The sequence below is a fragment of the Pangasianodon hypophthalmus genome, chromosome 3, assembly GCF_027358585.1.
Source record: "Pangasianodon hypophthalmus isolate fPanHyp1 chromosome 3, fPanHyp1.pri, whole genome shotgun sequence".
In the NCBI taxonomy this organism is placed as follows: Eukaryota; Metazoa; Chordata; class Actinopteri; order Siluriformes; family Pangasiidae; genus Pangasianodon; species Pangasianodon hypophthalmus.
In genome coordinates, this window is record NC_069712.1 from 21,938,675 (window position 1) to 21,966,437 (window position 27,763).

At 38.8% G+C, this 27,763-nt stretch overlaps 1 protein-coding gene across 2 annotated transcripts; it reads right to left on the reverse strand.

Moving 5' to 3' along the window:
- Positions 1-1,613: 1,613 nt before the first annotated feature.
- si:ch73-105b23.6 (fibrillin-2) lies at positions 1,614-26,097 on the reverse strand. 2 transcript variants are annotated; one of them, XM_026935712.3, is made up of 25 exons: positions 25,964-26,097; positions 23,246-23,301; positions 19,803-21,884; positions 19,389-19,511; positions 17,285-19,285; positions 16,872-17,005; positions 16,568-16,735; positions 16,133-16,312; positions 15,299-15,899; positions 14,989-15,138; positions 14,090-14,304; positions 13,801-13,876; positions 12,866-13,153; positions 12,078-12,314; positions 10,210-10,362; positions 9,691-9,869; positions 9,293-9,485; positions 8,774-8,893; positions 8,573-8,692; positions 8,441-8,461; positions 5,692-5,759; positions 5,241-5,433; positions 4,907-5,032; positions 4,478-4,646; positions 1,614-2,492 (listed from the first exon to the last, which is right to left on the reverse strand). In XM_026935712.3, exons 1-25 carry the CDS (start codon positions 25,966-25,968, stop codon positions 2,276-2,278), a joined length of 7,875 nt encoding a protein of 2,624 aa, XP_026791513.3. In that variant the 5' UTR covers positions 25,969-26,097; the 3' UTR covers positions 1,614-2,275. The 2 variants fall into 2 exon arrangements, with proteins under 2 accessions (XP_026791513.3, XP_026791522.3); XM_026935721.3 differs by lacking the exon at positions 17,285-19,285.
- Between the last annotated feature and the right edge of the window lie 1,666 nt (positions 26,098-27,763).

Sequence of the window (27,763 nt, forward strand, 5' to 3'; positions counted from 1 at the left end):
GTACACATACATTAAGCTCTTCTGTATGACGTGCTTGTCCTAGTATAGTCATGGATGATACATGAGGAATAATATACTGTATATGGGTTTGAGTGTGATGGCAAATGTTCATGTCTATGCTGTTCTAAATAAATTCTGTTCCTGAAGTGACTCACTCTCTTCAGCTCTCCAAATGTATTTCTCTGTTCTCTGCTAGGCTCTAGTCTCTTGGAAGGCATGGCCAAATGTGCCACTGCAACAGGAAACAAGTCTGTACTTGTGTTAGAAGAATACAGAAGACAGAGTAGAGAAGGGTCAGGTTAAGGCAAGCCCAGGAGATAGGCAGGGTCAGACATTGCAGATTCCTGCCTTTAAGTGAGCATGTGACCTCATTCTGCAGAGGATGCTGCTGATGTGTCCTCATACAAGGGAATTGGGATACAGAGCAGCTCTAAGCTGGTTCCTCTAATCACGGTCACCTTAGTAAGGCCTCTTAAATGCCCTGTCCCCTTTTTGTAGGTGTGGCTGCTCTTAAATGATGCCGCAGTCAATGCCCGAGGTCCAGATTCATACCTGTAACCAGAGGGCACACCATCTTTAATGTATGAGGCCTCACAATGAGCAGGGGTCAAGTCGGTTTTCACAAGTCTTGAGTGAACCTGTTCTACAATACATTGTTTGTAAGTGGAAATAGCTGCACTTAAGCTCCTGAATGGCATTTTCTGTTATTTTCCCATAGTAACCGCAGGTATATGTAAACTATATACATATTCCAAAAAGTGTCCACTTCTCTAAATATTCTCAACATTGGCTATCATTCAGAATGGTTCATCATGGTAAGTTTCAGATGTGAGAAACTGAGAAGGGTGATGATGTATGCAGGTGATAAGGCTTCTGTGACACGAAAGAGCTTTGTTCACAGCATTTTATGTCTTTACAGCGCTATAATGATAGCCTGCAGTGTACGAAGTCCAGTTGCAGGCTAGTGAACATAGCAAGCTGTTCAATACGATTACTGTTCTTCAGACTGGTTAAGCTTAGTACTGGCCTTTCATTTAAAAATCAAGAGAGGGATGTCTGGGGGACCTGAAGGGGAAAAGCGTGAATTGCTCTGTGTGTGTGTGTGTGTGTTTGTGTGTGCATGTGCGTGCGTACATGCAGTGCCCTGCCCTTGACCCCCTCTCCCTGTGTGGGACTCTCTCTGCAGTGCAGGACTGCAAACCACTGATGATCTAATCTTGCAGGGAAGAACACACACACACACCCACACATGCACACACACTCTCAGTGCATCCACGCTGCATAAGCAGACCAAGAGCTGCAGAGGTTGCAGGTGTCTGTCCAGACTAAAATGCCTGTGATTGACTACTCCTTTTCCACAAACACTGCTGCATTGCTGCCACACTGTGCTCAGATTTGTGAACTGCACTCAATGTGACACTGGTTGAATCATCTTTAAAGGAACTCGTTAGCATTTTTCAACTTTATCGCCACCTACCCAGAAAAGAATTTCAACATGTTTCTGTGTACTGAGAAAAGAACACTCCAAACTTACTTATAATGGAAGCCTGAGGGCCTAAGTGAATTTCTCCAATAAATGTTTAAAATACACAGTGCAAGACAAATTTCTTACTGAAGCTTCTATTTTAATATTTCATCCAACTTTCAACATAAAGTAAAAAGCAATTCCAGTTATGGAAACTGAAGCATTTCCATAGTTACTTTGTGAAACTTGTGATACATAGACTCTGTAGATTTACATTGTTCACACATAACCACAAATTCCTTCCTCTGAAAATGAAGTCATATCTCTGAAAGGAGGAATTATAGAGATTTATAGCTTAATTTACAAATACTTTTTTCTGAAGAACTTATGAAGTGTTCTACAAAATAAGTATTTATTTATATAACATTAATGATTATTAATAATAGTGCTCTTTCACTTCCAAGTAAACAGGTTTTCCAGTTTTCCTTGTCAATACAAATAAACGTGTTGAAATGACTGTGTATGTTAATTGTATATATGCTTCTGACAGAATAAATAGAAATTAGGTTAAAACATTGGAACACTGCAATAACTGCATAAATGAAGTGAAATGAAATGAAATAAATGTATATTTAAATGTATTTTATATAGGGTCAATGGAACAACATAGTGTACATATAAACATTTTATGCAGCTATAAACATTCAGTACATCAGTACATGCCTGCATGTGTAATTAATATATTTTACATTAGATCAAATGCACAGTTTTAAAAAAAAAATAGCATTAATATTTTATAGATATTTCCTTTTATATATTTATCTTCTCTCCTTCTGCATGCATACAACTGCAGGCATGAGTGCAGATGTCAGAAGTGGGGCAAGTTGGATTGTGACATTTGTTTCTGGGTGTGATGTTGTCAAGGATACGTGGGCTACAGTGGCTCTTGTAGTGCAGGGCAGGATTGCTGTAGTTGAAATGTGAGCTGAAATGCTCTTGTACATATTCTGGCAGCAAGTGAGGAATTCTTAACGGGGAAAGACAGAAGGAGGAAGAGAGAGAATTTAAAACCCTGCAGACAAATATTGCATCTCATATATACACACACAGCTACAAGTTGTTGTTAACTGTTCCTCTACATCATAGCAGCATAATCCCCTGTGAGCAAGACACACATTAGCTCCTGATTAAGGTTCCCTATGATCAGTAGTGGCACATTAAACACTAAAACTAATTTTAATGTTGATTTAAATGTCCCCCATGGCAAGCAATTATCAGAGTACCTGAAAAACATATACAATGGATTAACTCTGCAGGAGAAAATACAGTATATGTAGGCGACATCACTGTGCCAGATGGATATGTCTTGTTAAAGTTATTATAGTTTCATATCTGTTAATTAATCTGTCTCTATAAATGTATAGAGAATATTCCATGGCAGATAGAAAAGCATTCACAGTCAGGGAAAACCTGAAATACAAAACACAAATGTTATTGCATTTCATTTGTGACATGAGGACAATGTGCCACACTGAAAAGCAAAAGCTTAACTGGATTGCTCTTATATCACTTTATCTCTTCAGTGAAAAACAATCAGCAAGATCTTGTTTTTTTAATAATTAATGCTGACTTCACATTCAGAAGTGAATATACAGTCATCTTGTTGCATTGCATTTCACTTTCATCGGTGCGTTCCAGTTGTGCCACAATGAAATGCAATCAGTGTCCAATCACAGCCCTAAGCCATACTTGGGGGCATGGTTCCAATCCGGGATACTTTAATGCCCTTTACAGGCTCACTGATGTTTCATTCCTTTCTCACTGAACCCTTAATCACCAAGCTTTAAAAAAGGCTACTAAAACATGATAAGATTGTTAATATGGATAAAAAAATACTCCACAGCTGGACTTAGGAGTTATGTTATCAAATTTGAAACTTACTTTCAATGAAGTTGTATAAAAAATGAGGCATTTTTTATGTTCTTAATGTGGATGCTTTACTAAAAAATAAATAAATAAATCAGACGAAAGCTCTCACAGGTACTGCTTATGGCAGCAGATATGGCTGTTCTGCTCAGCTGCTATTATTCCAGGCATCATGCTGGGTAAGTAACAGAGTAATATCACCATCTACTGGATATTTCAGGTAATTATGTTATTCACATTCAAGATGTTACAGGTGAGGAGCAGGATCAACATTTATCAGTGAAGTTCCTGCTGTGTTTTAGGACAGGTTACTACATACAGTCCCCTCTGAAAGTATTGGAATGGCAAGGCCAATTCATTTGTTTTTGCTATACACTGAAGACATTTGGATTTGAGATCAAAAGATGAACATGAGACAATAGATGAGAATTTCAGCTTTCATTTCCTGATATTTACACCTACATGTGTTAAACAATTTAGAACATGGCACCTTTTGTTTGAACCCACCCATTTTTTCAAGCCATTAAAAATATTGGCACATGTGACTGACAGGTGTCTCTTGTTACAAAGGATTGTTAGATAGATTGTTTAAACAATTAATAGCTCTGAATGTCTACTCTTGGTTTGAGCCTTGGGTTTCGCATGTGAAGACCACATTTGTTGTTAAAAAGGATAAACCAACATGAACACCAGAGAGCAAGAGGGAGAAAAAGCAAGCCATTTTGAAGATGAGAAAAGAGGGAAAATCAGAGCCCTTATTTTTAAACAATCATCACTGTATAATGGTGAATTTCGAATTGTTTGGAGATGGCCTTATAACCCTTCCCAGATTGAAAAGCAGCAACAGTTGCTTCTCTGAGGTCATGGCTGATGTCCTTTCTTCTTGGCATGGTGTAGACACACACCAGAACACCAAACGTCTAAAAGGTCTGCTTTTATAGAGGTAGTCACACTTCTTGATGATTAACTAATCTTGCGCATTTCATTAGTAACAGCTGGTAAATTAAAAATTATGATACTCTGTGTGTATTTGTGTATGTAATTAGCTGATCATGAAGTGCAGTGTGCTGTGTATGTCACACTCACTCTCCAGTGACGGTTCTCCTGTGACAGCAGCAGAAGCAGGCCAGAGCGGCCAGCAGCAGCAGCAGGAGGAGGGGGATACCGATGCCCAGGACCAAACCAAGAATCAGGGGCTTATTATCTTCCCTAGTTGTAGCATCTATCAGACTTGGTTTATTAAGACCATTCCCATCTGAGACAAAGAAACAAGTTCACTATTACTCTTTGGCTTTATAAATGGGATGTGGAATTTGGAATTATAAATTATAAATGGAATTTTTTTCTTGGCAAAAACAGCAATACTTTTGATAATTACATAATTACAGCTACAAACAACAATTAAACAAACAGCAATTTTGCAATTAAATTAAAATAGTAGCTCCCAAATTAAGTACTTTTGTAAAATAATAGATAATAGCGTACTCTCTTATTGGATTTCCCTGATGAGCTTACCTAAAATGCAAGACTGCGACTCCTTCATGTCAGTGCCATTACACACGCATCTGTAGCCTCCATAAGTGTTGTAACACACAGCTGGGTGTGTACACACAGTCTCATTGCTGTAGCACTCATCTAGGTCTGAAAGAACAGCAGAATTATGTTAGATAAACAGCAAAACATGAAAATCTAGTAATAATGGGAGTGCACAGATGTGTTTTTAGAGTATATATCTTACAATACCATGTTTATTGTCCTCAATATATTACGCATCTTGTTTAATTTTACGAGGACTGGAATCATAAAACTAGCATGTAAGCCATCTTACACATTGTTTACACTCTTTTACCTCCTACATAGGCTGATGTGATGCCGTAGTAGTGACCGACTCGGCTCAGGTAGTCCAAGATGTACCAATGCGGAGTATCACTGGACACATTGATTCTGTGCTCATTCCCTTCCTCTGATCCTGAGTTAGGCAGCAATATTGAATTGGCACTGTAGAATTTATTCTGGAAACCCATAGAAAGGATTTGCTCCAGCTGTAGAAAAATGAAAATTAGTTTTATCACACAGTCCAGATACTGCTGCCTTGATAATGAGATATAACGTTTTTCTGAAATCAATTTTCTGAAAGTTACATTGGGATTGGCTATGAAAACATCAAACTAGACACGGTGAATAAAGAGTCCATTCTGACCTTCTGTCCAGAGGAAACAAAGGAAGCCTTAATGCACAGAAACAAACTGAGACTTAAATCACAACTCAAGCTATACTGCACTCCTCAGATCTGCTCTCACCTGTTTCAGTTGCTGTTGTCCAGTCTTTGGACTGCTCCAGGTGACGGAGACATTAAAAATATTCCACCCTGAAAACAAGAGGCAACCTTAATATTATATAAAAAAATAGCACAGTACAGCTGCTCTTCAGGTATTCCATAAGGCCTGGATCTGTGACATACTTCTAGGAAGCCTGGCAGCATTAGTATTATTTTATTGACATCACAATAGGGGTTATCATTATTACTACTATTTGTCATAGTAATTACAGTTTTTATTTATTTATAATTCTAAGCATAACTGACTGATCATTTGAATTGAAGGGGTTTAAAATGATTCCAGTTACCTGGATGTCTTTCTTATATCTCAGGGGTAGCTGGTGGCTTTTAAAATAGGGAATTTTAATTCTCAGTCACTCTGCATAAGTATGAGCATCAAAGGCTTTTCCAAAACCAGGTCAACAAAATTAGTGGTGTCTGCCATATCACACTAAAAAGCAGCTAAGCTGCAAACTAGCTAGCTAAATTACACTGAAGAAGTGACAACTAGCTAGCTAGACCTACAGATAAACAAAAATTTCAGAAACGAAGACAAATAATCAAACATAATGTTATACTTACAGTTTATTTACAATACTGATTACAAAGTTAAAATAACAAGCTATACTAGTTGGGTAAATCTGTTAGTTATTAGGCTACTGACTACTACTGCAGCTCGGAGCACTCTATGAGTTTGACTGGCATTGGTATTCAAGTTTGAGATGTCAGTCATGTTCATTATCAGTGTCTCCAACTCTTTTCAGAGGAAAGTAGCTAAAGCATGCTCAAAAAGTCACTATAAGTCACTAGATGACAGACTGATTTGCATATTCATTGATTGATCATTATCACTGGCATATGAAATTACAAATTAATATGCATGAAGAAGGAAGATTTTGAGAAGACACCCAGAATAGAAAATACAACAGAACACAGTTTTATAGCAGAATGTTTTTAAGCTAGCCTAATTTGACAACCCCATCATTAATTGTCCTGTCCACTCCTCCTTCACTAAAAATAATCATAGAGCCAGCATGGGTCAGAGAGTATCAGTGCCCCTGTGGATCTCTATTAGTGCTTACTGCAGTTCACATTTCAGACCTCTAGTTGTAATAATAACTCTATGATAGCTCAGTTGCGCAACACCTAGACACACAATCAAATCAACAGAAAATCGGCTTATATCTGTCAAATAATGACATTTTAAAAAATCTTTGGTCACTTAAAAGGAGTAATTAGTATTTTAACTTAATATACTTTAAAACGTATGGAGTTGTGAATGAAGACTTTATAAAGATTAATATTTGTTGAATGGCTGAAATAATTGGCGGGGCCCCGCCTGCCCCTATGGACGAGCCTCCACTGGACATTAAGGAAATGGTTACAGATGGAAAAACTCACTTTTATTACTTGTAAATATCACCAAGAAGAGAGTTTAAAAAGAAGAACAAAGAACTGTGAGGGTGGGACAAACAATGGTGATCAGTGATTGGCCGCTGGAAACAATGGTGATCGGTGATTGGCTTCTGGTTCAAGCAGTTGCCATCACAAGTCAGTGCAGGGAAGAGTTTTCTCTATTTGGCTATAAAAAAATCCCAAACTGCAAAATTAACACCCTTATTATAAGAGGTTAAGAATATGGCACAACTGTGACCCTGCCAGAAGAAGGCCAGGTAAGAAGGGCATTAACCTCAGAAAGAACCAAGAGGCCAGGGGTAAGTGTGCATGAGCTGGAGAAATCCGTAACTGGATTTTTAATCATCACTGAATTGCATCATAGCTGCTTACAGCCAATCAGCATTTAAAATGTATTCTAAACAGCTAGAATTGAGCTATCATCGTAAAACTTGATAAGTTTGTTCATGTATGGTCTCTTTATGGTTCTGTGTATCTTGGCAAGAACTGGCCACTGGGGGCGCTATTCGCAAGGAGTGGACAAATGTTTGGACCCCGCAGTTCGCCGCTTGTGGCTATATTTTATTATTATTATTATTATTATTATTATTACTATTATTTAACTATAACAAAATTAAGAGTAGTGTTATGAAGATTTTGCATGTTTTAACAGGTTCTGCTAAGGCAAATGAGATAAGGCAAGGGGCATGAAATTTTCAGTGGATGCAAAATTCCTATCCGTGCCTCTGGTTCTACAACTAACAGGAAGATTCCAGGACAGCAGGACAGTTTACTTCAGAAGTGGAGTTGTTTTGTGTGTTCATTTCCTTGCCGAGCACAAATAATAAAGTCATCACTTCATGAGTGTGACCTTGACCGTAATTGGGTAGCTTATAAATGCTCCTCGCTACATCACATTTGCCCTCTGGCCATTCTCGTCAACCTGAGTGACCAAGGTGTCCTGACAGTCTTTCACTTAGTTGTAGAACCATGCCCCCAATTCAACCTTCCATATATTCCATATATATTCCTGGTGGCCAGGGCAGTTTCCTTCAGAACTCTGTAAGCACCCAACAAAGATGCTTAAGTCCCAAATGATTTGGGCATTGATCATGTCTGTCATCCAACTCCATTAGAGCCTGGCAGAATAAACAGCCCGGTATCCTGAATTCAGTTATAAGGAAGTTATAAAATTATGCTTATCGCTCTGTGGTCACATAATTGCATTGTATTCATATAATAAATGATGCTGCAGCCATAGAAGGTTAATGGATATATATATTTTTTTACACTAGAAGGGCACTAGATGAAAAAAGGTTTGAGACGTCTAGCCTTACCTGTAGGATTTGGAGAATCACCTAAAAATGGAAAACACCAAAATTAAACATTGATGATACAGCTGAGTAACAAAATGTATTTTATTTATCAATGCAATGAAACAACTGATCCAAAAGAGGAAAGTTAGTCACCACAGCCATTGGAATCCGGGGAGCTCTGATAGCGGCAGGGGCAGTACACTGAGCCAGGTGTGTTCACGCACTCAAACTTTGCATTAGGGCAGGTTTCAGGGTTCTGGCACTCATCTATATCTGTGTGTGGCAGGGATCATGTGACAACAGGCATGTCTTGTAAATGTATGGCACATTGTAAGAGGTCATGTCTCTGTATACCTGTGCATTCACGTCCATTGCCAGAAAAGCCTGGCTTACAGCGGCATGTGTAGTTATAGCCAGTGCTGTAGCAGACTGCCATCTCATGACAGGGAAAGCGAAAAGGAGGAAGGCAGAAATCTGTTGGTAACAGTAAGAAGCATTAGTTGACAATAAAAAGATACCTTGTGATGTGTTTTCATCAAGCTGTCAAGAAATGGAGCTAGCTAAAAACTTTTTAAAACCTGCACTGAAGAAAGGTGAGACAGGAGGCCATTTATGTGCACAGTGATGGAGGTGCCCAATATTAAAGTGATATTTTATGCATGGGCACTTCTGTGATAGATAAAAACTCACGAGTTCAGCACCATTAAATAACGTATTAAAAATGTATTGTGTTTTGCTCAAAGAACTTTGGAGAAAAGCAATTTACTCTACCTTCAGCAAGGCCTTTGCAAGATTCATTGGTTTTGGACAACATTTATTTTTATTAAAATATACTACATCAATTTTTTTAATCATAAAGTGAATGATGCTCACCATTCTCAAAGCATTTGTAACCTTGTCTGTCATTAGAGACAGTAGGGGGAGGACATTCTCCACAGCTAAAACTGTCCCCCTCTTGCTGAATGATGCAGTCCACTCCAGGGAAGCAAGGCTTGCCTTTACACACATCAGTTCTATTTCCACAGTATCTTCCACCAAAACCTGGTGGGCACAGACACCCTGCAACCTGGGAATATAAGAGTTAAGAACAAGATGAACTACAGCATATGTGTGTGTGTGTGTGTCTGTGTTGGGGGGGAATTTGTGAAAGACTGTGTCCTTATTTAGTCCTTTCACAGTAATAGTATATTTGAAACTGTATGCTGAGATCAAATTAAACTCTATGATGACTTTCTAAATATTTAACAGAGTCATCTACTGAATGTAGTTACCTGGAATTTTCCCTGCAAGTGGTTCTCTGCCACACTCTGGTACTGGCAGGTTCCTCCGTTCAGACAGCTGCAGAGCTGCAGAATGGGGATAAGCAGAGAGCTGGACATATGGTCACTCACCTGCACAGTGAGCAGCACGGGCTGAATATTTAACGGAGTCCACACCAGAACTCCATCATCTGCCAGAGGAGTAAGCACACTGTTATACTGATAATCAAGTCACGTAATAAGTCACATGAAAATGAGCATTACAGTATTAGGAAAAAAAAAGGGTAGAGCACATGGCTACCTCTCTGAGGAAAGTCTTAAATGTTCTACGCAGCCTACGACTCACTGCTTCCTTTTCAATAAGGAAGGTGTATCAGTAAATATTTAAAAATAATTGACTGGAAACCATGTCCTAGGGTTCTGAGGTAATACATAAATACAGCAGCAGTCTCTCACACCTCTCACTTCAATCCATAGTACAATGAGCAGCTCATTAATCTTAATTAAATATTAGTGACTTTAGAATTTTACCTCTTCCTATGGTGGCTAGAGGCGGTCGTGGATGGAGCAGGGAGAAGCTGACAGGGTCTCTGTTCGCATCCTGTGCTACAAACTGCACTCTTAATGTAGTGTTCACCTTACAGCGGATCACTGTGGGCTCACTCAAAATGGGTGGTATGTTACCTGTTTCAGATAATCATAGTGAATCAGGAAAAATAAAGCAGTGTTTAAAATACAATTTAATACTATTTTGCCTGTCATTCATAGACATTCCTGTTTAAAGGCAAGGCATGATTTGATTTAGTTAGCTTTAGTTTAATTGCACAGCATACTGTAACTGAGAGACAACATGGTAACCCTTCCTTTAAAAGGTGCTTATATTGGACATTCATGACACAAAGTAATAAGCAAAGTATTTTAAAAAACAATACAATAGAATTTATGTCAAAACTTGCAAAGTGACATATAGCAGAGGTTTTGCATCATGCTTTATTTATACCTGTAAATAAAAGAGAGGTGAGGTCTCAGTTAGCATCATGGACAGACTTTTCAAGACTATTGTGACTGTAAGCAGTTATATCCTTATGCTATGTTTAAAATTAGTTTGCCTTTACAAGCATTAAATATTTTTATTAGCTTATCTTCAGCTGATATACAGACAAGGCAATGATGTAGAAATAGTACAGTAGTGCTTCATAACACTTTAGTTTAAGGACATTAAATCATTCATTTGTCAGACATGTGCTTTATATATAAGTAAAGTTTGTTCTTTTGTTCCTTCCTTCCTTTAACCACTTTATCCCAGGAATACTGGGCGTGAGACAGGAATACCCTCTGGATGGGATGTCAGTCCATTGTAAGGAACCATGTGTACACACATACACACACTCATTCACATATAGGGGCAATTTAGCATAGCTAATCTATACAAGGAGAAAAACTCCATACAGAGAGTAACCAGAGTTCAGGATCAAAACCTGGGGCTGGGAGCTGTGAGGCAGCAATAATATACATAAAACACAGGTTTTGACATTATCCTTTCATAAATCCTATAATTTTTGCTTTACAAAGGATTTATGCATTGCTTGTGGATGTGTCATTAAGGCCCAATACCCTTCAAGTAAAGTGTTACCAATATATAAGTTGTCAGTCGTTCATTACAATTTCACGTCTAGTAGGAATAAGTGAAGGCAGCAGATGTGTATAGTGGCTTGCACAACTATTCACCCCTTTAAGCTGTTCCACATTATGTAGTGTAACTGGTATTATACACCAAAAATATATTAAAAATAGTCCATAATATTGAAGCGGGGGAAAGTTATATAATTTGCAAAATCGTTTACTAATAAAAATCATTAAAAAAGTTGTGATTGCATAAGTATTTAGCCCCGTGGGTGTGCAACCCCTAAATTAGTTCTGGTACTTGTCATCAGAAGTCATATAATTTGTTGAATGGCATTGACATGTGTGCAGTTATAGTGTCACATGACCACAAAATAAATATACCTGTTCCTGGAAGTCTCCAAAGTTGTTAGAGAACATACCTAAATAAACAACGTCATGAAAACAAAGGACCTATTAAAACAAAGCCTGCATAAAGTTCTGGAAAATATTATGGTCTATTTTATGTAGATTTGGGACTATTTTGTGTACACTCACGGCATATAATCCCAAGATAAAGTGGGTGAATATTTATGCAAGAGCTTTAAGAGATCTCCTGAGTGTTTGAAATGTAACATTTCAGCCTCACCTGAACTCAAACGATACTGTAATACTAATGCACATTTTACAAAGATAATCAAATCAGGAGATTGAGATGAAACTTTTGGTAGTTGTCAGGATGGTGTAGAATACCATCACACGGCCACATTTGTTTGATTAGGATCATTAGGTCTCACCAAAGGTAACAGCGAGCTTGTAGATTTTCTTTTGATCCTGCAGGCTCTGTAGGCCCAGATTGGTGTTCTTTGTGGCTAGGATGTCATGCACACATTGCATGCTGCCCTGGCACGCCTCCTGAAGTCTGGCCAGTGTGTCCGGGCTAACTGATGTCATCAATTCCTCTGTGCCCACAGGCTGAAAGGGTGTCAGGGGAGGAGTGGTGAATAGGAGACTCTCTGGAAGAGGGACAGCCCCTGTGGGATGGAAGGGCATGGCAACAGTGGGTAAACACAACACTAGTAAAGAATGGTAAATCTGCTGTCTCCATAAAAGGATGCATTAATGCAACAGCTAGATTCACAATGCAGATGAACCTTTTCAGTATTAACCCACTTGTTTTTATTATCAGATATGCATGTTCTTTTATCTCAGGTCATCCGTTTCTGTTTTATTGTGAAGTGAGAAATTGTATTTTATATATCACATATCTTCATCTCAGTTATTAGCAATATAAACAATATTTATAGAACTAGACATTAAACTCCTTCATATGCTTTGTAGATCTTCCTAATGTACAAATGAGATATATGTGTGGTAGATTTCAGTGAATGAAATGAAATGTAATATAAAATGTGATTTATTTATTTTAAATGCTGATAGAAGGTTAGTAGCTGAAAATTATTTATTGTATAAATAACCTCTGGACTTAAGAGGTAACAGCAAAGTATGCACAAGCCTAAAAGAGACTATAAAGTGTTTCCTATATGCAGTGCTATTTGCTTAAGCTATAATAAGAGCCACACACATGACTGTCCGAAGAGCAGGAGTCTGTTCTCAGTGGGGGGGTTGTTGTCAGGCAAAGATAGCAAGAGTCCATTGGAGAGGAGGAAGTCATCGGAAGTGTTGGCGTTCCAGAGGCCCAGGAGGCCTACGGTGCGATTGTAAAAGCTCTGTGGGACCTCCACCAGAGTAGAGAGTCTCCTGGCGTCCCCCATCCACACATCCACATTCAGCCCTCCTTCATAGACAGTTGCACAGCGCTGCACTGTGGGACAGCGCAATGCAAAGCCTTGTTGTACAGAATGTACTACACCTGTTAGAACAGGAGGAGGTGCTAGAGTTAAACATTTTCTCTTTTTCATATGCAAGACAGATTTGGTAACCGCACAGTACAAGTGAAGGGCATTTCTACGGCATGAGAACATGTCTGAATGTCTAGCATGTCTTTCATTTAGACTGGAGTGACACAATTGAACCTGCAATTTTCTAGGCACCAGAGTTACACACATATGGCATGGTGGTGCAGAGCTCATTGGTCTTCTGTTTGATTCGGAGCTTAGGTTGCAGTTGGAGTGGAGTTTCACATGTTCTCCATGTGTTTGTGTCTGGTTCCTCCAGGTTCTACAGTATCCTCCCAGTAGGTGGATTGGCTATGCTAAATTGTCCCCCAAGTGTGAATGTGTGTGTGCATGGTGCCATGCAATGGACTGGCATCCCATTCAGGGTGTATTCTGCACTTATTCCCAGTGTTCCCAGGATAAGCTCTGGATCTACCTAAACACTGACTAGGATAAAGCGCTTACTGACGGTGAATAAATGAATGAATGATTACACAATTGTCACTAGCTGCTCTGATTCGATACTCCTGGTTATTAATCTGTCAATGTATGACTTAAATAGGCACATATTTTAAAGCCAGCTCTGTGTCTGAGTATGTCTAGTCTGTAATATCATACAAACCTGCAAAAACAGGAAACTCCACATCATTGATTAGTACAATTAGCTTCTCTCCAGACATAGAGCTTCGCCATTCCACCTGCAGCAAAACAAATTCAAAAGCTTTGCATAGCAGCATAGAAGCATGCAAATGTGGGTAGTACGTGGAGCTATAGATTACAAAGCTGAAGAATTAAATTATTGAGGCACTGTGTAAACCCATGTTTTTTTTATTATTTGCAGGCTAAAGAGACAGCTTAATTCTGAATCTACACACAAAGCTGATAATATCATTCAAAAATATGATTTGAACCTTGCCGTAGGCCTGGTGGTAGGCAGCTAAGCGCGCTAGAGCCGGCACTTGACTGGGCTGCCCGTTAGTCTCTAGCACCTCTGTCTCTCCCTGCAGAGTGAAGACATTGGAGCCTTTACTGGAGGACAGACGCACAATTACAAACACTCCTATGGCTTTGAAAGTGTAGTTAGTTCCATCGAATGTAACAAAGTGGAGGCTTCCATATGCCAAACCTGCATGGAAGCAAAGAGTGTATGGGCACATTTAAAGTTACAATCACATATCAGTTGTGCATGTAACATGATATGATGTTAAAAAAAAGCTTTAACATGCTTAATTTTCAAGGTAGATAATAGGGTTTTAAAAGACAGATGAAATCTGCAGCAAATATTTATATGATTATCTAGCATACAGTACTAAAAGTCTGAAAGGATTTATGATTATATTTTAGAATTATTGGAACATAGAATAATAAAGCAACACACATTATGTAGTGACCAAAAGTGTAAAACTAGCTATCCTTTATAAGGATAACATATGTACACACACTTGGCCTTCTTGGATTAATGATATAGCCACCTTGAAAGCTATTCCAACAGTCATAAAGATGTCCCGAGATATGCACACTTTTTAGCTGCTTTTCCTTCTTCTATGGTCCAACCACCACAAAACATCTCTCTCAGGTTTTAACTGAGGCCAAGTCAGCTTTAAGCAACTTTTGTATTTGTTAAAAAAATTAATTTTATGCCTTAGATCAAAATGTTAAGATTGTGGAAACTACACATTTCAGTCAGGGCTGTGACTGTCTCCAAACTTGACTGTACTGTATATGAGAATAACTTCTGTGTTATGTAATGTTTGAGAAATGACAAATTTTTAATGTTAAATATTTGTTTTAGTGTACCAGTTCATCTCACCAAGGCCAGGTGCTCCTGTGCTTTCTGGAATGCTTGGGTCTAAACGTGTCCAGCCATAACCCTGACACCGGTCTAGTGGTCTCTTAGCCAGGTAAAGATGGCAGAAAGAAGACTGGACACAGCACCACTGGAAGGGCATGAGATCCTTATCTGAAGATAAAGAGAGACAATATTACAACCATTAACAGATAAAGATACCTTCTGTATATTTGAAAAAGAATATCAATGGCATATTTTGATTTCCCAATTTCTAAAACATTTTTAAATATCAGAAAAAATAGGATAATGAAAAAAAGAGTAGCTGCTTTACCAATGTGCTCTTGTATGTTGTCATTGGTAAAATAGCGTTCACTGTATCCAGCCAGCAGAGGGCCTTGGGGATCATACACACATCTCTTTCCTGCATTTTGCTTGTTGAAGAGTATTGACTGAAACACTTGACCTACAGTTCCACCCCAGCGGAGACCCCGCAGCTTCTGCACATATGTGCCATTCTCCACTGGCAGGATCTCGGGACCAAACACCAGGTCGTCCAGTGCCTGGGTGCGAGTACAAGGGCATGGTGTCAGCCCTAGTGTCCACTCTTTGGGCTCTGGTTCCTTCAGAGCCCATACCTGGCACTGACTCTGAGGATCTGAGCTGACCACTGTGGCTCCGGTCAGGTCATACAGAAGCTGCCCCAACTGGCCTGTGTTGCCCACAATGCTCTGGGGTCGATAACGACCACCTGGACCAAAAAGATTGCTGGGTGGGTTTGGAATCTCATTGCGGTAGGTGCTGGTGCCATCAGTGTAGCCTATCAGAGCGTTGTGGTAAATCCTCTGTCCTGGACCCCAGCTCATGTCGCCGTAGCGGAGTAAGGCAAACGAACGAATACCATCCGTGGTCAGGATAGCTTGGAATGTGTTCGTCTATGGAGTAACATTGAAATTAATGTAATTAATGTTTCTCAGTCTACATATGCACGATGTAGGATCATGCTATCTGCACTAAAATGTTCCATATTGTTGTTAGTGTGTGAAAAACGTTCTAATACATAATAGGCCAAAGTTTTCACCACATACAAATATCTGAAAATTGACCTTTTAGTGGCACACAGTTCTAACTTACTGTACATTCTAAGGGCAGTCTCTTGCCAGCTTACCTCAGATAAGTTGATTTTCTGGTAGGAGATGGGCAGGACATGGTCCCATGTGATTTTCAGAATCCATGTGGGAGTGAATGCAGGTTTCCCCCTTTTTACCTCAAACTGAGTCACATCATCACGTGTGCGGTTGAAGACTATTTGAGAGTAAACATCTGATATGTTAAACTGATGATATTCCTATTAGAGAGGGAAACAGAATTGATCAGGTGAGGGCAGACTTGTTTATATGCAAGATAAAGACAACATTATATCTAAGTAGCTGCAAAACACATCTCCAATTAGGTTAACTGAAAAAAAAAACTGGGCTCACCCTTTCACAGTTCGGATAAACAATATACCTATACCATCCGATTTATATAAAACACATATCAAACACAAACATGATTATGAAAAGCAGACTTCATGAACTCCTGCAAAACTTCTGTTGCTAACCTTGTAGAACAGTTTTCCATCTCCTAATGTGAGGTCAGCATCATCCCAGAACACAGCTAACATGGCCATGCTTTCATTACCACTAAATCCTTTGGAGAATGGAATAGGAAGGAGGAGCTTCTGGTTCGTGTCAACTGTCTGGAACTGAACCAGTCCATTGTCTGAAAACTAAGTAAATCTGTCTGAGTGTTTCACTTAAAAAAAACTTGTTATTGACAAATAAAATTCACAAATACTTGTTTTAATAAATCCCATATGATCTCATTGTTGGAATAAAGTTAACCTTTAAAATCTGCATACTTACAAATAATCTTTCATAGAGCTTGCCCATGAATAAAAACCCTACAGGAGGAATAATGTATGGAGAGTTTCCATCTGCTGTTGACATTGGTAACCTCTCATCACCAATCCCCAGTCCAAAAGGGTACAGTACATTCTCTGGTGGCATATATAGAGAGATGAAATTACTTCAAGTGCTTTCCTATCCGCATGTATTTTGCTAACATATCTACGCTATGAGGGAAACCTTTTCAGGGAAGATAATTTAAAATACTTTGTTTCAGGGTTCACTGAAGTTACAAGGTCAAAAAAGCTGACAGACTGCTTTCAAAAATCCTAACAATTAGATGTATTAGAATTACAGATCACTGTAATTTAAGGTGACATACACATCAAAAACTAAACAATTTTGTGTTGTGCTATAATGTAATGTCTAACCAATTTGTGTTGACTGTTGACAGTTGGAATTATCACCAGGGCAGGTGCAAGTGAAGGATCCGATCAAATTTGTGCAGGTTGTGTTGCCATAGCAAGCAGTGGCTGACAGACACTCATTTCTGTCAGTGCATCCATATGATCCGCTCCCTTTCTGAGCTGTCGTATCCCAGCCGTTAGCACACTGGCACTCAAAACCAGCTATAGAGTTTTGGCATATGGCAGCAGGATGGCACCCGCCTCGATTCTGCCGACACTCATTTAAGTCCACACACACTGGCCCAAGGGCCAACAGACCTGGAGAACACACACATCTGTACGATCCTGGTGTATTGATGCATTTGCCTTGTGTGTGGCAAGGAGAGGTGATTAAAGAACATTCATCGATGTCTTTGCATTGTGTCCCATCCCCAGAATAACCCAAGGGGCAGTGGCAGGAGAAAGACCCTACACTGTTCCAGCACCGAGCCAGAGTATGACAAACTGCTGAGGCATTCTGACATTCATCTGTGTCTGTGCAGGTTCCATTTTCCTCCTGGTACCCCATGGCACAAGAGCATTGGTATGAACCATGCAAATTGGTGCAAATCTGGTCTGGACGGCAGGAGTTAGTGAGCATACACTCATCAATGTCAGTGCAGTTTGGCCCCTGAGCTTTGTAGCCAGACAAGCATGGGCAAATAAAGGAGCCTTCAGTGTTCACACACTGTGAATTTTCAGTGCAAAAACTTGTATTTTTCTTGCATTCATCAATGTCTTGACACATTGTACCATTCAGCAGAAAGCCCATATGGCACTTACATTCATATGAGCCTGGAACATTCACACAAGTGGAGTGAGCCTGGCATATTGAACCATTCTGGGATGCCAAGCACTCATCTATATCATGGCACTCAGTCACATTGCTCCAAAATCCTTTATTGCACACACAGTAGAATGAACCAGCAGTGTTGATGCAGGTCCCGTTAGTACACAGTGGGCCAGTCTCTGAACATTCATCAATATCATTACAGTGGGTAACGTTTGGGCTGTTACTGGAGAACCCAACCTCACATTGGCAGAGAAATCCACCTGCTATATTGACACAAACACTGTGTTCTGGGCATGTAGAGTTATCCAGGCATTCATTCATGTCTCTACAGTGTGTTCCATTACCCGAGTATCCATCCCAACACTCACAGAAATACGATCCAACTGTGTTTTTGCAATCAGATGAATTAGGACACAGTGTTGGACTTGTGGCACACTCATCAATGTCCAAACACAGGGAGTTTTTTGCAACAAAGCCAACACTGCATGGACAGTAGTATCCCCCTTCCTTATTGATGCAGATGCTGTTGTCAGGACAGGTAAAATTACCCATCTGACACTCATTTATATCCTCGCAATGTGTCCCATTGTTCTGATATCCTTTCCAGCAGTCACAGTAGTACGAGCCTTCTGTGTTGAAGCAGTAGGAAAATTGTGGGCATGTTTGGTTTCCTGTCCAGCCGCATTCATCCACGTCCCTGCACTCCATTCCATTTCCATTAAAGCCCTCTCTGCAGGCGCAGTAGTACGACCCCAGAATGGCATTGCATTCAGCATGGGTACTGCAGCCTTGGGTACTGTTCACACATTCTTTTTCACTCACACAGGTACCAGAATCATAGACCATACCCAGAATGCAAGTACAGGTGTATGCCCCAGGTGTGTTTTGGCAAATCATGTTGCTGCTACAGTATGAAGGTAGCAGACACTCATCCACATCAGCACAGGTAAAGCCATCACCCTGGTATCCCCCCAGGCAGTGGCAAACATAGGAGCCCGCTGTGTTGTTGCACAAAGCAAGATGACTGCAGTTGTGGTGCAAAGTTGAATTCTCCAAACATTCATCCACATCCACGCAATCAAACCCTGACCCGGGCATACCCGGTGGGCAAGTGCACTTGTAGGAACCAGGAGTATTAGTGCAGCTGGCAGTGGGATGGCACCCTCCATTCTGAGACTGGCACTCATCAATGTCTAGAAGTCATCCAAAACGGACAGGGTCAGGGAAACAGCCCTAAGATTCTAAAAAAAAAAGGAGACGCCAGACAAAGGTGCAACAAAAAGAAATTTTACTTACCAGAGCAGCTTTTTCCATTTCCAGTGAAGCCACTGAGACAGAAGCACAGGTGACTCCCAACCGTGTTGACACACTGTGCAAACTCACTGCACTCATCCTTTCCAGAAGTACACTCGTCCACATCTTGAAAGCAGAGGAGACAAAAATGTAATGAAAAAAATGAGAAGGGGGAACCTAACTATATAAGGGGATTATTTCATGATGTCTCGTGGTCTGGAGACCCCAAAGATTTAAGCCGTGTGTAATTAATAATAAATCATTCTGTACCATCTAGTCAATCTACATAATATGGTACAAATGTACAAGTATTATTAAACAAAGTATTTATAAAATTAAACAAAATAACTGATAGGCATGGTTGAAATCAAGTTTGTGACAAATATAAAACATTTCCAGATTAAAGTCAGTAGTTACCCATGCATTCTGTTCCATTTTGAGAATAACCCATTTTGCAGATGCAGGAGAATGAGCCTGGATTGTTTACACACTCAGTCTCATTCCTGAGACACACATTCTGCTGACATTCATCAATGTCTGAACAGATGTATCCATTCCCTTTGAACCCGACGTCACATACACACTGATATCCCAAAGGTGAAGGGTGGCAGAGCCCAAATGGATGGCAAGGAGGGTTACACCATGTGCTAGGTGGAGCACATGTGTTATTATATACCACTGTACCATTCATACAAGAGCACACATACGTTCCAGGAGAATTAATGCACACTGAGTTAGCAGGGCAGGTAGTGTTTGATAACACACATTCATCCAGGTCCATGCAGGTGAAGCCATTTCCTTCAAAGCCCTTTTGGCATTGGCAGGAGAAGTCACCTGGGATGTTGTGGCACAGAGCGTGTGGGTGACACGTACCCTTTGCTGCACATTCATTCACGTCCTCGCAATAAGTACCATTTCCACTGAAGCCATTTTTACAGGTGCACATGAAAGAACCAACGGAGTTGACACAGGTTGCATTGGGATGGCATGACTGATATATTAGACACTCATCAATATCAGAACATCCTGTGTTCTTACTGGGACGAGTAAACCCTGTCTGGCAGGAGCACTCATAAAAACCCTCTTTATTGGAGCATTTCTCGTAGGCCTTACAAGGCTTTTCCAGTACCTGGCATTCATCTATATCCTGGCATATGGTGTTATTGACAAGGATAAACCCTGAGGGACAGAGACAGGAGAAGGACCCCATGCTGTTAGCACATGTGGCCTTGGCACTGCATCCACCATTGTTCACCTGGCACTCATCTATGTCTGAACACAGCGTCAGGCCATCACCTGTGTATCCCACCATGCAGCTGCAGTTGTAACTCCCAGGCAAGTTGGTGCAGAGGGCATGAGAGGGGCATTTCTGGGACATGGCACACTCGTTCACATCCTCACAGAATAAACCATCACCAACAAAACCAGGGTGACATGCACATGTGAACGAGCCAGGAAAATTTGTGCATGAAGCATAGGGGCTACAGCGGCCTACTGCACATTCATCCAGATCCTGACACTGTGTTTTATTGAAAATATAGCCTTGACCACAGTCACAGTAGAAGGAGCCTGCAGTGTTGATGCAGGTTGCACCAACTGGGCATACATTATTTACTTTACACTCATTAATGTCGGTACACTGGAACCCTTCTCCAAGGAAACCAGAGCGACATGAGCATTCATAGCTGCCAAGCACGTTGATACACAGTGCGTTTGGGTCACAGAGATTCTTCCCACTACATTCATTGACATCCACGCATGTAATGCCATTCCCGGCAAAACCTTCCCGACAAGAGCACTGAAAAGAACCAGGAGTGTTCACACAGTTAGAGAACCTACTACAGATATTGTCTGCACATTCATTAATGTCCTCACAGGTTTTCCCATTGCTCTGGTAGCCATTGCTGCAAAGGCATTGGTAGGTTCCCGGTAGATTCTTGCAGCCCTTGAAACCAAATTGGGCAGCGCACACACCTGGAATTTCTGAACACTCATCAGTGTCCAGGCAAAGATAGTTACCATTGCCTTTATATCCAGAATTGCATGTGCATATGTATGAACCAGGGATGTTGGTACAGACGGCATTCCAGTGGCAGATGTTTGGCCTGGAGCATTCGTTATCATCATTGCATTGAAGCCCATTTCCAATGAAGCCGCTCTTACACTGGCATGTTCGCCCCCCATTTGTATTGGTGCAAATTGCATCAGTGTGGCAGCCACCATTTCCTGTTTGACACTCATTAATATCCACACACTGAAAGCCATCTCCAGAATATCCATCTAGGCACACACATCTGTAGCTGCCTGGTGTGTTCTCACAGTGCGCTTGTAAGTTGCAGCCGTGAATGCCAACAGTGCATTCGTCTATGTCGTCACACTGTAGTCCATCGCCATTGTATCCAGGGAGGCAAACACAAGTGATGCTGTTGCGTGTTTTGACGCAGTCTGCGTGGGCATGGCATATCTTTCCTATTCCTTCACAGTCACTGAGATTTGGAGCTATGAAAAAGGAAACATGGGTAACTGCAGATGATTATTGTGATAACAGGAGAAAAAATCAAAGGAATGCAGAGGTGGGTAGTAAAACATTGTATTTACACCGTTATGGTTTTGTTTTTTTTGTTTTTTTACAATTTACTCCTACTCTAAATTTTGTAAACGATTTTACTTTTGTAAAAGAATATATTTTAACTTTGATATGCTTTTCTGTGTTTTTCTTGCTACATTTTTTTTCCTGTGGTTGATTCCCGATTGTCATTCAATTGGCAGTCTAGAGCACTATTATGTTACAATATACTTTAAAATTGTGATATTCTTGTGAGTTTCTTTGCTTAAAAATATGACACAACTTTTCATTTGCAAGTTCAAATCCCAGCACCACCAAGCTGCCACTGCTGGGCCCTTGAGCAAGGCCCTTAACCCTCAGCTGCTCAGTTGTATAAATGAGATAATTGTAAGTCGCGTCTGCCGAATGCCATAAATGTAAATGGATTAATGCTATAATTGTGTCTGTGGCAGGATAAACATCTAAGGTCATTAACATCTGTGTGCATTTGAATATTAAGCAATTTAAGTAACTAATATTTAAATGCATATTTGGTAACCCTAGTCTATGGTACTGTTTTATTTATGAATTTATATGTGGTTTGTTACCTAATTATGTCATCTATCATTTCTGTAAAAACTGGACATTACAATCTTCACACAGAGGACATTTTATAACTTCTTGTTCCCCGTGTTAGAACTGAACTGGGGGAAAAAAGGTTTTAAATTTAATGCCCCTACAACATGGAACAACTTACAGGAACACTTAAAGCTTACTGTGCTCCCTTCACTGGTCGAATTTATGGCACTTATAAATAATTTTGAATACAGCCATATTGGAGGTTGCTTCTGCGATATGTGACTGTTTTACTATGCATTTTTCTATTTCTTTTGATTGATTTTTGATTTCCCACTAATTCTTCCCATCTGGTGTTATTTATTTTATTTATTTATTAATATTTTGTTGTTGTTGTTTGTTGTTAATTGTTGTTGTTGTGTCTTTCGCTGCCTTCTTGGCCAGGTCACTCTCGTAAAAGAGATTTTATCTCAATGAGTTTTTATCCTAGATAAATAAAGGTTACTATTACTACTATATTAATGATATGCATTTTCTGACAAGTTATGCATTTATGTACACTGAAAGATTTTGATTTGTCATCGGGATCACAGTGGTGCTTGTATTGAAATGTAACAGTTATTCTTTTTCGTTGACTAGTTTCACTAGACATTTGCTTTAATGGCTACTTTTTTTTCTTTCTCTTTTTTTTATACGTTGATGTGCGTCATGATTATAAGGACATAAGGACATGACTCACCTACACCGGTGTACATGAGAATAGTACACAGATACAACAGGCAGAGCTGTGGAGTCCTTCCCGAGAGAGAGAGAGAGAGAGAGAGAGAGAGAAGAAAATGAGAGCACATTACATATTATCACTGAAGTTAGTTTGCAGCTAAAAAAAAAAAAAAAAGTCAAATGTTGAGGGAATTAAGCAGAGAGACAGTCCTATGTGTTAACTGTTCAAACAGACTTTATTGAGAATTACTTCCTTTAGGGGCATGTCAAGTCACACAAGTAGGTAGGTGAATTCCTGTAAGCTATTAAGTAATAGCTTTGGCTCATTTAACAAAAAAGATAATCCATTTCTACACTGAACAAAGGCAGTACAGGATACTGTTACGTGTTCCAGTTTCACAAGTCATACAAAAGCATAATGTATGAAGGATAACCTACGGGAAAGTATTTGAAAAACAGTCAGATGCTTTGTCATAAAAAGTGGATTTTTACAATATTCTACAAAATATACAAAAATAAATTCTGGAAATTCTTCCTTACTTCTGAAAGAAGAGGTTTTAAGTAAAATACCCAGATTTGTCAAAGTTGAAAACTATCTGGGCCCAAGCACACTGATTTTTATTGATAGGTACATTAGCTGTTACTTTCATTCAAGTTAATGTTAAGAAATTGGAAACTTATATAATCTGTCCCTGAAAAATTTATTTTGTGTACACTCCTGGGCAAAAAAAAAAAAAGAAGGGCCAAGCCCAAAATGGCAAATATTAAGCTTTTAATGGTCTTAACAACAAATCATTGGTCAGAAAATTAGCAAGAATTAAACAAAGGCACTCCTGAGAGTTCCTGTGCCACCATTTGCTCATTTACTTTTGCTGCAGTGAACTGATTGGGGAAAAGCTAGAAACAGGGAAATTCACTTACATAGTCTTCTTGGATACAAAGGTTAAATCATGATTAAAATGTTTGATGTAAAATTCAAACTAGCTGATGTCTGAGTGTACAAAATTTTCCAAAAATATCTTCTGGGATTTTTTTTTCTTAAAAGATTAGTCATTGTTTGGTTATCTGACACACCTGATGCAGCCCATCAAGAGCCACAAGGCTTAAACATTTAAAAGAAATCAAAGTGAAAAGCTATCCCATACTAAGTTCCTTTATCTGTTTGTTTAATTCTTGCTAATTTTCTGACCAATGAATTGTTGTTAACACCATTAAAAGCTTAATATTTTGCCATTTTGGGCTTGGTCCATTTTTTTCGCGCAAGAGTGTATAAACGGGACTTGTTTTTTGAAATTCCACTAAAGTCATAGGACAAGGTAAAGATTGCAGGGAATCCATTATGGGAAACTCCCTAAATATTCTTAGTTGTAATGCAGATACTGAATTTTTTTTTAAACAACATAGATAGTACTGCACACTTTTTAGGCTGGAATCCCTCACAGTGCCCAAAGTGTAATACAGTCATCGGTACGTATTTACATATGTTCTGCACATACCTGAGTATTCTGAAGAGAAAAGAGGGATGAAGTGGTTGATATACTTACGATTTACAGTTATTACCCCTTCTGTCTATTTTTCAGCCCATATGGATAACATGGTTAATAAACATAAGTTAATTAGAATAGTATTATATTTAGCAAATATTTAGTGAAGGATTGGTATGCAGAAGACTGAAAATATTAACTCTGGAAAAAATTACCTGGCAATATAAATGACAACCTATCAAAAATGAAGTATAGCTGCCTTGAGCACAGTGTTCTCTGACTTTGAATTAATTAAAGGTTGGATGTTACAAGTACAGTGACAGCCACCTTTTTATTTAAACAAGCACATGTTGTGCTTTGTCTCTGTGTTATTTGTTTTTGTGTTTTTCTAATCATTGCTTTGTTAATTATTTGAATGGATTCTATATGTAAAAATTACTAATGTAAAACCAAAAAATGTGTTTTTTTCCCCCTAATGGATTATTTTAATTAACTACAATTAGGTGGTGTACATTTTAATATTCCTTTTTTGTCAGTCTTGGCATCAAAGTATATCAAAAATATCTTCTGCTTACTTTCTGGCAGAGATGATATATGATATTGTACAACCTAGCAAACTGAACACATTAATGATCAAATGTATTTTCATGGTATTTATCAAGTTACCAGTTGCCCTAAATGAAGGAATGTGTTTGACAATTTTGAAATCATTGTATTTCTCTATAAATCAGTGTGAATGGCATATTAACTACATGTTCATTATTATCACCATTATGCCATGCTATGATTTACATTTACATCACATTTCTCCCCATTTAATGCCAGACCATCAGTCTATAACGCGTCTATAACGCAGATATCAACTGGCTTGTAAATAGGAAATATGGTAACAAGAAAATAAGACTTATGACTCAGACCCGATTCACTTCAAGTTTAAATTAATATTTTTTCTTTTTCATTTACTTCGTTTGTATAGTCTATAATTGTGTCTGTGTTCGAATTTTGTGATGTTTACTTCAAACCAGTACATACTGGAATATGTATTGGAATGTTTCTCTCTTTTGCAAATATGGTGAAGAACTAAATCAATAAGATCAACAGACAGATCAGTTACTGGTTAATTTATTAAACCTTTATCAAAATAACATAGATATATTTTTTAACAAAATATTAAATACGTTTTAAATAAGTCATAAAAGTATCCCATTGATTTAAATAATACCTCAAGGCGATAAACAGAAATATGTACTCACTGCATATCTTACAGATGGACTGAAGTTTTAAGAGGCTGGCATTGGGGCAGAGATTGATCTAATCCTCTTAGACTGCTCTGTGTGTCTGTGTCCCCCTCCACGAAGACACTCTTTCTGTATCCAGCTCTCATCCCTCTTTTGAGTCTGACCACAATGGGCCATCTTACAGCTTGCTGATATTTTAAACCAGCAGAGAAGGCAACACCCATATTTTTATACACATGTTTTGTCCTCCCAGCAAATAGCTATTCCCTTTGGCCTCTTACTTGTCCTTTCTCACAAAACATTTGTGCTAAAGAACGAAGAATCTTATTTCCTTCTCAAGACTTCTTGCTCAAGATACCTGAAGCTCTCCAGACATTTTCCACACTGTGTATGTGTATAATGTTTTAACAGACTTGTTAATAACTCTGATCAGCATTAGCATGACTAAGTATTTCCCATCTGATGTTGCTGTAATAGGCATTTTGCTGGAATGGTTTGAGTACATTTGTCCCTTCAGAGGGAAGAGTCAGTGCAAATACAATACAATACGGAATACAATGTTATTCTGATTGACCCCCTTTATCCTATGATGAGATATCCCTATCCTGATGGGAGAGGTCTCTTCCAGGATGACAGTGTCCCCATCAACAGGGCAAAAGTGCTCAGTGAATGCTTTGATGAGTACGAACATTATGTAAATCATATCATATGCTTTTCCTAGTCGCCAACATGTTAGACTCTCCACAGCCATTATGAAAACACTGACTGAGGGAATATCATTTAGAAGAATGGTGTTCATTCCACCAGTACAGTTCCAGGGACATGATGCCAAAGTACAATGAACCAATGAATGTTCTGGTGGCTTGTGGTAGTGGAACACCCTTACTAAGACTAAGAATTTTCGTATTATATCTACCTGTCTGTAGGAACAGATTGTTAATCAAGAAAATCTTTAACAATAATGGCCAAGATAATATTTCTCTATATCCTGTTCCTAGACTGGATAAATAATTGATTTTTACTAGGTTAGGCTAAGGTGCTAAACAGTGATCAGTAAACACCTAGTGGTGAAGGCAGGGAATGCATCCTAGCAGACTTCTGTTATATTAATAATTTTTCTTTTAAATTATAAAAATTTGGATATTTGGTGATTTAGAATGGAGAACAATTTGATTAGCTGTAATTTAATTGCAGTTATATTTATTTTATACATGTACATTCTGAATGTATATGCATATCAAAAGCTTCATTCATTTAAAAGTATTGACTTGCAATAATAAATGGATTCAATGTGGTATCAGAATCCACTATTTTACTTGGAGCTATTTGCACTGTAACATAGAAGACACAACACTCAGATCATTTCCACATGCTTAGACAGCCACTGCTATGCTTCCTGAATTTGTGGGTTTTATACAACAACCTTTAAAAACCTTGGATAATTTGAGGTTGGAGGTGGTGATATAAAACTTATGTTTTTTTTTTAACCTGTAAGATATAAACATTGCCTTGTTAAATAATAAGATTTTGTCAAAAATGTGTTTGCTATTGGGATTATGTTATGCTGTTTATGTCTTTATAAGCAAAGAGGTGATAAAAAAGTATTAATACTATTTAGTAATACTAAAAATACTTAATATTGTATTGAAATTAAAGATAAATATGTTTATTTAAATGAAACTACAGTTTTTGGCTTGTTAATGTGAACAAAGAATCCCTTGACAACCTGCATGTACTAAAATACATCACATATGAATATATACAGTTCTACATTGTGTTTTGGTACAAAAATCTTAACCAAAAGTCCAAAATATT